At 35.9% G+C, this 13231-nt stretch overlaps 1 protein-coding gene across 5 annotated transcripts in view; it reads left to right on the forward strand.

The window, feature by feature from the left end:
* The window catches only part of CNTN1 (contactin 1), a 380108-nt gene that overhangs the window by 222746 nt on the left and 144131 nt on the right, over window positions 1-13231 (forward strand). For all 5 annotated transcript variants that reach the window (XM_077952290.1, XM_015151426.3, XM_077952291.1 and 2 more), the window contains 3 exon segments: window positions 3206-3338; window positions 7117-7289; window positions 9384-9479. In XM_077952290.1, coding sequence (XP_077808416.1) covers window positions 3206-3338; window positions 7117-7289; window positions 9384-9479 — 402 coding nt within the window.

Below are 13231 nucleotides of genomic sequence, written 5' to 3' on the forward strand. Positions count from 1 at the left end.
ACTGGTCTTTATTAATGGAAGCCTGTACCTCTTGAGATGAGTTCATATTTTAGGAAGTCATATTTAATCACTACTATATTCCATTAAATGAGACTAATATTTAGTATCTAAAAAATCTTTCCAATGTGCTGCTTATAGAATGCAAGTCGGAGAAGGTTCAAAGGAAAACTCTTAACCCTGAAGACCTGAGATTCTCTTAACAACGTCTTTCACTGAGCAGATCTTTTGATTTTAAGAAAATTCAACTTAATCCTTTTTTTTCTTTGATAGATCATGCTTTTGGTGTTGTGTCTAAAAACTTATTGAAGTACCCGAAGTCAGATCAAGGATAACTAACACCTATAGTGTATCAAATTGTTGCTCCCAACATGACTATCTGAAATTTCTATGCTACCACTGTTGTAAGAAGTGGAAACTCAACATCCAATCCAATGCAGATCAGTGGCCTTATGTTTAAAGTATATGCATACTTGCAACATACATTCATTTCTCCTTAAATCTTCTTACACGGATAGCCTTCTCCATTGGTAACAATAACATTTATATCATCCCCAGGCTTGTCGCATAAGTATCAAAGTACTTGGAAGATCTTTATGAACTTTACAGTCCACTAAGCAATATTTATTTTTAGTTTTCTAAATATTTATGAACTTAGATTTAAAATAAATTGTTTTAAAATAATTCACACTAAAGTCATTAGTTATCAAGGATTATGGTGGGAATAGAAATTATCTTACCTTCAAGAAGAGAATCTCTATATATTGATTTATCTACTTGTCTTTTTAAGCATTTTTATATGCATTGAGAAGAAACAAGATCTTCAAATTGGCAGGTGTTACTAAATTGCTCCAGTCAGAAGACCTGTGCAATTGGGAGAGACTCAAGGAAGAGCTTATGAAATTGTCAAACTGAGAAGAAAAATAACATGATTTTTATCACAGATAAGCACAAGGCCATTTCTTTTAGAAATCAGAAAATCCAGACCTCACAGAAAAAATAAAAGTCTTCAGTAACCAGGGATTCAGGATTCATTTCTCATTTTTTCCCTGCTGTGCTGTTACAGCCTGAATAGCCAGAAAATATTAGACATCATCAGTAAAAGTATTAGAAGTAAAGCAGAAAACATTATATTCATTTATGGCTTTTACAACCTCAAGAAGGATATGGAACTAGAGACAACCTAGAACACAACTTTCAAAATTATTGGCAGAGAGCATCTCTGTGAATAACTCGTATTTGTAATCTTAATAATAATTGTGGTAGGCACATGGAGTCCTTAGGACATATGCTCATGTTCCTTTCTTTTCGGAATGTACGAGCCCTGTAAAACAAATTGCTTGCCTAAGACAATAACTAGAAAAGGTCATTGCAGGAGCTAAGTCTAAGTATCAGTTCCTCTCATCCTTCTGATTCTGATCCAGCTATTTATTTCCTATCTGAAATAGGATGGTGGTTATGGAATGTGTCTGAGGTCTATAAACTATTGAATAAAAGTTTCAGCAAATTTCAACCAAAAATGAGGCAGCTTCCTTTGAAACATTTTGGGTTAACTTATTAATTAGAGAAATTAATTCCTCATACCAGTGGCTGGGGTGGGGGGTGGGGGGTGGGGGAGGAGGGGCAGTGGAATTAACTTGAGGATTTTAGTAACCATCTATATGTACAAAAAAAAAAAATGTACTCAGTGTCCCAAACACAGTGCTAATAAGACCAGAGCTACAAGAGTGAAAACTTGGCTTCTGGTTTTTAGAAGCTTCGTGATTAGTCGAATACTTTATATACATAAGAAACATGAACTAAATTTTGAAGAGATTGGAAAATTCATGAGAATGGTTTTAAAATTAGCATTTATTCATTGCTGATTATAAGCCAGGTACACTGCCATCTTCCATGAATTGTTTCAAAATAATTCTGACAATAACCTTATCAGGTAGATTTTATTATCCCCATTTTATAAAGAGTGATATTGAGCTTTGGAGAGATTCAATAATTTGTCCAAAGGCACACTGATAATGGTACTGAGGCGAGATTTAAATGACATAATGAAACTATTTGTTCAAAAGGAAGCTGGAACAGAGCTCTCATCTTCAAGTTTAGTGTTAGAGAAGATAAAATGTCTGTGTGCCATTGCCTTTACTTCTCTCTTAAAAAATAACTGGAGGAGTGAATCATGGCTTAGATTGGGCAGAGACATTCCAGCGACCTGTAAGAATATTCGTTCTTTCTAGCCACACAGATCATTGTTAATTCATTTGAGGCATATGACTTTGCGCTGTGCTCTGTAAATGCTGCCGCAGTGGTGGCATGTGAATGATTCTCTTCTCCTCATCCTGCTGTGAGGTGTCACTCTTCCCTTCCAGGGAGAATAGACCAGAAACAACTGCTTCTCAACACAGCTGTTTGTGATCAATTTTAAACCAGCTGTTCAGATCCAATATCCATGTAATTTATTGATTGATTGTTCTAGATGGTGCTGAGTGCCAATGCTAGTCACATGTTTAGAAAAAAATCAACAATAACTGGCTCAGAAAAGAGACTCATTTCTGCAACATCAAGAAGCTCTCCTTCACATTCAGACTCTTGTTCAAAAATCATTAGGCTCCTATTGTTTTTCAGACAACCAGGCAGCTACCCAGGAGAATGATGTACACAGATGAAAGACATAGCCACCTGTTCTCAAGCATTTGCAATCTAGCAGAACAGAAAGTTGTACCAGGAATCGTAGCAAGTGTATTAAGTACCATAACCTATATGGGGAACTACAGGAACTCAAAAGAGGACCAATAGGAGCCAGGAGAGATGAGAGGTTTTGGCTTCCTGATGGAACTAACTATGGCTAGGTCACCAAAGTATCATGCAAATTTTGATAGGACAAGAAAAGTAGAATGATGATTCTAGGAAAACCAAAAGCATATGCAGAGGCTCAGGGGCATGAAAGCACAGCTTGTTTGGCGAAGTGGGAAGTAGTTAAGTTTGGCAACACGTGGTACATTTGGAGAAATGTCAGGAGATTCACAGAAAATAATTTTAAATGAAGAGCCTGATGTTTGGCTCAGTATTATGGAGGCAAATATCTTCGTTTTAAATTAAAATGGAGACTCTGTTTCTAAATTTTTTCAAGCAATTTTTTTTTCAGTGTTCCCAAATTTTCTTTGACTTATAAAGCAGTACAATGTAAAACAATTTTTTAAAATTTTTCTTGTAGTTTCTGAGGAAGACAAAGGATTTGGACCAATTTTTGAAGAGCAGCCAATCAATACCATTTATCCAGAGGAATCACTGGAAGGAAAAGTCTCACTCAACTGTAGGGCACGAGCCAGCCCTTTCCCGGTTTACAAGTAATGTACCTCACTTCTCTTTTCAGAATGGAGTATCAGAGTAATGATCACAGATCAGCAGCTATGAACTTGTACAGATATAATATAGTGCTTTCTGCAAATTCCATGGACATTAACAAAAATATTGGCATACAAGCTATTAAAAAAGTTGTCTAATGCTCAAATAGGAGATTCTCTTAAATATATGCAAATAATTCTCACTATTTCTGCACAGGTAATGCTACTGGCATTTGACATCATCCACTTACAATTTGTATAATGGAAACCATGTTTTTAAGCCTATGAATGGTTATATAAAATTATACGTAATTTAAGTATACAGATTTGAGGATAAAATGTTTTTGTTATGTACTGGCCTGGATAACTCATACCTACAGAAATAGATACATTTTTATATTAAGTACATTTAAAGATCTTGCACAAATAACTGTAGAAAGCATCAGCTTTTTCAACAGTCTCATATCTGTATTCCAGCCAACACAGCAAATTTCTTAAATGTCTCTACCTATAGGAAAATCTATATAAACATACCTCTTACTGTTTTTCTGGGTTACATAAGTATGCTGTCAAAAACAACTTTATAAAAAGCAACAATGAGTTTTCCTGCTTCAGATGTGTCAGAAAAGTATACTAACAGTTTCTCATCTGATGCAAAGAATGAGATGCAAAAATCAACCAAAAGCCAGTGGGTTTAAATTTCACCTGTGCAATGGTTCCATAAGACAAAACAAGTGACTGATGGAGAAATTGGGGGCTCTAGTGTGTTCATGTCACCTGACTAAATTGAAGGTTGTCACTCAACAAATTTAATATTTTTTCCTGGATAGAAAAGTAACTTTCTATTATTATAAAAAATTCTTATAAAAGAGAATATCCCCTTCCACCCATTTGATTCTAATGGTACTCAGGTTTTTCCTGCCTTTGGCTATAATTACAAAATTATTCTTAAGATAAAATGTGAATTTAGATACAAAATTACCATCCCATTGAAATTATTTTTATTGTTTCAATTTCATGAATGGAGATGAGACATAAGTAGGTATTTTATAAATTATAAATAACACATTTGTTCTGAAAATATCTGATGGGCTAGACTTATTTGCACCCTTAAGCCATATATAATGAGAGCCTATTTGTCACTGACATGGAATAATAGAACTAATAGGATGTGTAGAGGAGATCCAATCCGAGAAAATTTTACAGGAGAGGAAGCTGAATCCTGAATAAGTAAATTTGCTTGCTCAAGAACTAGTAAATCACAGATCCAAGACTGAAACACAGGTTTTATGACTTCCAAAGAGGTATGCAATTTTTTCATTATTTATCTGTCTGGATAGATTGATAGAATCCCAAAAGCTCTTTCAGCGACACTTATTCTGTGACACTCTGTTATTAACATTCACACAAGGGACCTTAGCAAATCAGTCTCTAGGCTGGAACAGAGGCAACCAGAAGAAAGGGCTGCTTTCAGATAATGTTCTAGAAACATGGAAAAGGCTATGCTTCTCCTTGCTGCCCCCATCCCCCACCACACTGGCACAATAAAAAGCAAAGCTTTGCTTTGCCAGTAAGTCACCAACTGCCTCTCACAGGTTGAACCCAGCACTGAAATTCCCACTTTAAGTTTGGCCTGGTTATCCATACATTAATAGACAGAACTAGAGAAGACAGATAGACGTTTAATCTTGTTATGAAGGCAGTCTGCATTTGACAGGGAAAAAAAAGGGGGAAAGAACAGAAAAAAAAATCAGCTCATGATGCAAGTAGTTTGATGGAAAAGAACATTTAAAGTTTTTAAAATGTACTTAATTTCAGGACAAATTATACTAACCTTGGTATTCATCCAATTTTTATTCATATAATAGTTTTATATTTGTAGCATGTTCTGTGACAACGTGCTATTCATAGCAACATCCCGAGAGGTACAATGGGGGACTTTACTTCTGACTTATAAGCCTTGAGGCTTTCATTATCTTTCCTCTATCCCCAAAGAAACAAGCATTACAATTAAAAAACTATTAAAAAGGATTGTAGAATAGTCTATGTTTCTGAAACTAGACCAGTGAACTTCTTCAAACACAGAAAAAGGTAATTCTTATATGATGTCACAAGCACAATCAGATCCATGTGGAGGAAATTAAGATAATAAACAAAAAGTTGGAACCAATATAATGAGGGAGAAATTACAAAAATTGGAGCTGCCCAACAAAGAAACCCACTGTCCTGATAAGAGCTAAGCAACTTAACACTAGATGGTTCAGGCAGGGACAATATTGCCATCACCTGTGGTAAGAGGAAGGCTTTATTCATTGGATTGTAATTTAGTAAGTTTTAAAAATGCAAAATCACAGTTTTCTATACTTGCTTTTAAATTATCTCCTATTATGAAAAAAATTGTAACTAATAATGTTCCAGTAATTTTGATTTGACGACAGATATTCTAAAGTCATTAGGACTCTTGGGCATGATTATTACTCAAATTAGAAGTGGCCAGGGAATGAGTGATATGGCCACAAGCCACTACTACTTGAGCGATTTGACCACAGCTCTAGGCTTATGACTTTCCTCAGGACATGGAACTTTAAAGGATAAACCCTGATAAAGAATGATTATAAAATTATACAGTTGAGAACTATTTTTTACATGCATTCTTTTCATCATCACATCAGAAAGTTAGATCCCTGTTTCCAGTCTATTTATAATACTATCCCTATCAGTTAATGCTCTGATTATCTGCAGCATGTCTTACATTGTTATGATATTATGTGGTTGGGGAGAAAAAGAATTGTTCACCTTTTTTACTTTATTTTTTTTTTATTTTTATTTTTTTTTTTGAGACGGAGTCTCGCTCTGTCGCCCGGGCTGGAGTGCAGTGGCGTGATCTCAGCTCACTGCAAGCTCCGCCTCCCGGGTTCACGCCATTCTCCTGCCTCAGCCTCCCGAGTAGCTGGGACTACAGGCGCCCGCCGCCTCGCCCGGCTAATTTTTTGCATTTTTAGTAGAGACGGGGTTTCACCGTGTTAGCCAGGATGGTCTCGATCTCCTGACCTCGTGATCCGCCCGCCTCGGCCTCCCAAAGTGCTGGGATTACAGGCGTGAGCCACCGCGCCCGGCCACCTTTTTTACTTTATTAAAAGTAATCTTTGAGTAATGAGAAAAGACATAAGTGACCACTAACTCTAGGCTGGAGAAAATCCAGTTTTACTTGTATATTTGTGGCTCAGAATAAATTTTCAAAATCCCTACTGACTTTTATCATTTTCAAATTGTGTGACTGACCTCTAGTGGTCAGAATATGTCACTTATTGAGCAGAAGCCAATGTCAATTAGTATGTTTTATTGAAAAATTACTTTGAAATTTAGAGTCAAATATTGATATTTTATACTTATTTCTGGTAGAACAATGCTTTTAATATTTTAGACAGTATATCTGCATATGTATGAATCTAACTGGTGCATAGATGGCTATCAATTACATCCCAAGAAATCAATTTATGGAGAAAAACTCAGCAAAATATTTGTCACTTGAGATACCTCACAAAAAAAGACAAAATACGTCACGTACTTTGAGTTTTACCTGTCTGTACCTGAGCTAAATTACAAATTATGGTCCTAGAGACTCAGAATTATAGAATACAAAGAAATACCACCTGAATCATATTCTTAATTGTCTGACTTCACATGGAGCCGTACCCAAATTATTTTAGAACTGTGTTAGCTCCGTAGAGTTTCTAGGTCTCATGACCTGTGATATGACCTTTGCGTCTTTTTCTCATAGATGGAGAATGAATAATGGGGATGTTGATCTCACAAGTGATCGATACAGTATGGTAGGAGGAAACCTTGTTATCAACAACCCTGATAAACAGAAAGATGCTGGAATCTACTACTGTTTAGCATCCAATAGCTACGGGATGGTCAGAAGCACTGAAGCAACCCTGAGCTTTGGATGTAAGTAAACTGTAACTTTTTAAAAAGGGCAAGCGTGTTTCGGTGAGTTCAGCAAGAAGAACCATCAAGAAAGGATAGTGAGAGGAAAGCATCATAGATGAGGTAGATCTTACAAGATGAGTGGGCCATAATTGTGTGATGGAGACAACAAAGCACCACAAGGCATACCATGAATGCACTCAAAACAATGAAAGATGATGTTGTCAAATAAAGGAAGGCTAGGGTCTGAGGATCTTGACTCTCTAAAAATTAGCATCAGGATGAGCGCAGTGACTCATGCCTGTAATACCAGCACTTTGGGAGGCCAAGGCTGGTGAATCACGAGGTCAGGAGATTGAGACCATCCTGGCCAACATGGTGAAACCCTGTCCCTACTTAAAATACAAAAATTAGCTGGGCGTTGTGGCACGTGCCTGTAATCCCAGCTACTCGGAAGTCTGAGGCAGGAGAATCGCTTGAACCCGGGAGGTGGAGGTTGCAATGAGCCAAGATTGTGACACTGCATTCCAGCCTGGTGACAGAGCAAGAATCTGTCTCAAAAAAAAAAAAAGAAAAAAGAAAAGAAATGCATCTATGGAAGCGCCAAGCCTTGTATTATCAAAAGGGCTTTTGGGGGAAGAAAATGTCACATATTGCAACATAATGGCTGTGACTCTTCAAAGATTAACCCAACATGACAATATCTTATTCTCTAGTATTTAATTTCTCATAGTAGGGATAAATGTAATTATATTTTAGTTAATTTATATTAAATTTAAATTACATGAAACATTTAATTAGGACTAATAATGAAAAACTGTGCTAAGCTAAAAATTAGAGGTTGTTTTGAAAGAAAGTTTTACATTGGGAGATGAGTTGGACCAGGTGATCTCCAGTATGATTTAAATCAGCACTTAAATCTTTTGCAAAATGAATTATAGGATGAAAACAATGTTTTAAGAAGTCCTTCATGGTAGGGTTTATCAGGAGGGAATGAGAGAGGTCCAGGAAGAGAAGTAAGATTAAATTAGTGTGGTGAGAGTGAAAATTTAAATAACATAGATATAAAGGAAGGAATTAACAGGTTGCACAAAAGGAAAGAAGACTGTAAATTTTGTTTCCCAAGGAATATCTAGTCAAAGGGCAGAAACATTCTGTTCTCATTAATAATGGGATGGGAGCAAGAAAAACCAATTTCAAGGATGGCAGGAAGCATTTAAATGGTTGCTTCACATGCAGAGGTTATCGTGATATTGAGTTATCCAAGTGAAAATGTCAAGTAAGCTATTGAGGATAGGGATGGCATTCAAATAAGACACCAGGCCTGGAGAAGTGGATTTGAAAAGTCCTCTGCAAAAAAGTAACACTTGGAATAGGTGGATTTTCAGAGGTATACAATTTATACTGAGAAAAGTAACAATTCGATGTTATGATTTGGGTGCTGATCACAGGTAAGGAACAGGAAGAGAGGCAGAAAAAAAATAGAATGAGTGTCAGTAAAACAAATGAAGAACTGGAAGAAGAATATCAAGGAATCAAGCGAAATGTAAGTTCCAAATACACAGAAAAGAGTAAAGAAAATTAAAACTGAAGCAAACCCAGAATTTGAGAAGGAGCAAGAGATTGGTCACTTTCACGTTCCCTAAACAGGGTCCTGCCTTTCACCCTTATTCCTTCCTAATATCCAAGCCCTCCCTCAGGAAGGGAAATACCTTTCAAATGAGCCCATTCCTCTTAAGTTGTTCTTTCTTTCTTACTTTCTTTGGTAGATCCTGGTATTGTCTGATTTCATTATATTTCCAGATACTCTGACTGAGATTCTCCCTAAGTCTGAAACAAAAGTCTTTAGGATATTTGTGATTTTCAGGGTCATCAGAATTGTTATGCAGGCTGCTCCCAATATCCGTAGACTTTGAGCTCATCACAGAACTTTTTAATAGTGTATACAAATCTCAGCAATGTAAGAACGAGGAGCTGACTTTACTAGGCTTCGCCAAACCACTGAGAAGTGCTGTATCTCAAGAATGAGTTATTCGCTGAAAGGTAAAATTGATGAATGTCTCTGTTTCTATTGATGAGGGAGTGAATGTTTCCCTTTTTTTCTTTTGTAATTAGATCTTGATCCTTTTCCACCTGAGGAACGTCCTGAGGTCAGAGTAAAAGAAGGGAAAGGAATGGTGCTTCTCTGTGACCCTCCATACCATTTTCCAGGTAAACTTAATTCCTCTCTATTAGCATCTATGAAACAAAATGGACAAGTTTCCATATTCTTAATAATAATGCTACATTATTGATAATCCTGGCTCATTATTAATTAAATTAGACTGAATATTTACATACCTTGTAATGTGTCACTAACTGTTATGGACACTTCCTTTCTCAGCTCATTAGTCACCTGGCTCTAGTCCCAAGGATCTCTAATCATTTCAGTTTATAAACTTATATATGTTGTATTATGCCATCATTAAAGTTCCTATTCCACAGGGAAATTCTGTTAGATTTTCTAGAAAATATTCCTGAAATAGAATAGTACCAAGAAACGATGTATAATCAATCATTTTCTTAATAAGTTAGTATCTATAAAATACTGTGAACCCTATGTAATTAAACACTAGAAAGGGATAAAGACATAATAAATTATTAATCTCCTTAGAAATGCCAATCAGCAAGAATAATCATCTACTTTATAAATGGGGCTTAATTGTCATCTGTTATGAAATTCAACTTTGAATGTATGTTTTCTGTACTTTTATATGGCTAAGACAAAATTCACCAAAGTGCTAATTAAAAGATGAATTCTTCATATACTTTCACCAATTTTCATTTATTTATCAAATATCCCTTTGAAACAATACATAAATACCTCTTTTCACAATTTAAAAATCATGTTTCTATTCTTATAGTTCTAATATGCCATTAATTTGACTTTAAACATCTCCATGGAGACTGAAACCTAACAGGCTTTTAGAATACATGCAGGATTTTGTGTGGAATACATCAATCTGATGTGTGTGTATGTACATATACACACACATATATTTCACACAAAATTATACATTATGTATTCCATGTGAAATTGTGTGTGTATGTGTATGTATGTATGTGTGTGTGTTTATATATTATATATATATGTGTGTATATATATAGCTATGGTTATTTACATATCAAATATTGGTGATTTCTTCCACAATAGGAGAAAGATGATTGCTTGATAAATATGGAAGGATGTATAAAATTCAAAATTTTGTAACATCCTTTCAATGAGAAAAGCCTTTTTCTTAAGAAACTATATATTTAAATATATATTTAATATATATTTAAAAACCTACCATTTTCATAGCATTTCCCACAAAGTAATGGCCAAAAGTATACAGTGACTACATTTGACCATATTCAATACTGGATGGACTTCACTCCATCACTCACGGACTCAGAAAATCTCTTATGAGTACTTATTATACAGCAGGCACAATGTAATCCACAGAAATGCCTAGTGGAGCAAAACAGGAAAAGCTACCAGCCTTCAGAGGTCTTCCACTGGGAGAGTTAGACCTTAATAAGATAAATGGTTAAAAGACATGGCATGTTAGATATTGAAAATAAGGAGATATATATCTCTCATATATATCTCATAAGGAGATATATATCTCATATATATGTGTGTGTGTGTGTGTGTGTATGTATAATGCAGGGAAGAGGAGAGAGTAAGTGTTGAGGGATGACTGAACTCAGGAGGAGCATCACTAGAAGGAAAGTTGGAATAAACACCTGAAGGAAGTAAAGGAGCTAACAATATGAGTATCTGAGAGAAGAGCATGCCAGGCAGATGCTGAGGTCAGACTATGGAAAAACAAGGGAGACAGGGTGGCTGTCATAGAGTGAATAAGGCAGAGGGTAGTAATAAATGAAATAAAAGAGGTACAAGAGCTGCATTATGGAGGACCTTATGATCCATAGCAATTATTAAAACTTTGGCTTTTACTTTGAATGCGATTTACATTTCAGGGCTTTGAGCAGAGGAGACACATGACATGACTTAAATTATAGAAAGGTGACTCTGGTTACTGTTTTAAGAAAGGACCTGGGGAGGGAAAAGGTGGAAACAGGAGATCGGTTTGGAGGTATTGCAATAATTTAGGTAGCATGTGATGGGCCAGAATGGTGGCAGTGGAGGTAGGAAGATAAATCCAGGCATATTCTAAATAAATAGAATATATTAAATTCTATATAGAAATATAGGTATATTTTGGTTAAATTCTACATATCTTTTGAAGGAGAAGCCAAGAGGACTTGCTTGTGGATTTTATGTGGTATATAAGATAAATATAAAAGTTGAGGGTGGCATAAAATTTTTGCCAAGAGCTCCTGAAAGAATGAAGTTGCCATTACTTCAGCTGAAGGAATAGGTGTGGACATGTTAAATGTGAAGCGTCTGTTAAGCTTCCAAATGGAAATCAAGGTGGCAGTTCTATATGTGTGTAGATTTCAGGGGTGATGTCTAAGCTTGGAATATAAATTTGTGATTCATCATTCTATAAGTTGTTTTCAAAACCATGGGACTGCAGCATGATTACCTAGGGAATTAGAATAGATAGAAAGTGAGAAGCAGGGGTCCAAGGAGCAGGCTCTGAGATTTTTCTAAGGTAAGTCCTGCTTTCAGTCTTTGCTGCCTCTTAGCCATGGTGCTGAGTGTAGAATTTCACTGGCCAGAACAAGGTTGGCAGAAGCTTAAAACCATTAAGTCAAAAGAGTCCATTACTTCCTTATCTCAATAAAGATGAATATGTTTACATGGAAAACAAAAACAAAAACAAAAATAAAGTTGGTTCAAGAGTCCAAGAGACACAATTCACAGAATAAATCTGAATAGTTCATCAGTTATACCACCTTCAACCGATATAAAAATAGACATTTGCTTCAAAACCATGCATGTATGTATATGTGTATGTATACTATTTTACTATCTCTGTGCTAGAAATCTCCTTCCTTTTTAAAGAAGATAAATTAAGGTTTTATGTTTTGTGACTTAGAACTTGGGTTGAGGGTACAAAGGAATCTGTCTTTGGGTTCTGAACCTCTAAGAATGTTATATATACAATTATTTAGAGTTGTCAAACCCTATTGATTCTATTTGGTGATCTGAGATTCAGTCCTTACTATGTCAAGTAAACTTAGGCATGTCTACATCTTAATTTCCTCATTTAAAATGTATATGAAAATGATAAAATGGATATGTAGTTTCTTTTGTTGTTGTTGTTGTTGTTGTTTTTTGAGACGGAGTCTCACTCTGTCACCCAGGCTGGAGTGCAGTGGCACAATCTTGGCTCACTGCAAACTCCGCCTCCCAGGTCCAAGTGATTCTCCTGCCTCGGCCTCCCGAGTAGCTGGGATTACAGGTGCACACCACCACACCCAGCTAATTTTTGTAGTTTTAGTAGAAACGGGGTTTCACCATGTTGGTCAGGCTGGTCTCGAACTCCTGACCTCGCAATCTGCCTGCTTCTGCCTCCAAAAGTGCTGGGACTACAGGCGTGAGCCACGGTGCCCTGCCAAAGATATGTAATTTCAATAGATTGTTATTAAAGTAAATAAAACATATTTTAGTACAGTTGATGTTTTGTATCTGTTATTATTTAGTACATCTCACTACACTAAAGATTTTTAGTTCAGGATTATAGAGATGTTACCTTCCTCATTTATGTGCAGGCAAAAAGTCCAAAAGGAAACATCTCAACTTTTGCAATCCCATATACTTTTCTCTGTATTTGGATGGTCTGCAGCTCCTTGCAAGGGGGGGAAACTCTCATTTGGACCACTTTACTTATTTATCAAGAGTGATCATAAATGTGCATTTCAGTACAAATGTTCACTCAATTTTATAACATTTGATATACAGCTAATTTCCTCGTATGTGGCACAGAGTAAGTGCTCAATATAATACCTGAGAGAGTGAGAAAATGAAA

The sequence above is a fragment of the Macaca mulatta genome, chromosome 11 (genome assembly GCF_049350105.2).
Source record: "Macaca mulatta isolate MMU2019108-1 chromosome 11, T2T-MMU8v2.0, whole genome shotgun sequence".
Taxonomy (NCBI): domain Eukaryota; kingdom Metazoa; phylum Chordata; class Mammalia; order Primates; family Cercopithecidae; genus Macaca; species Macaca mulatta.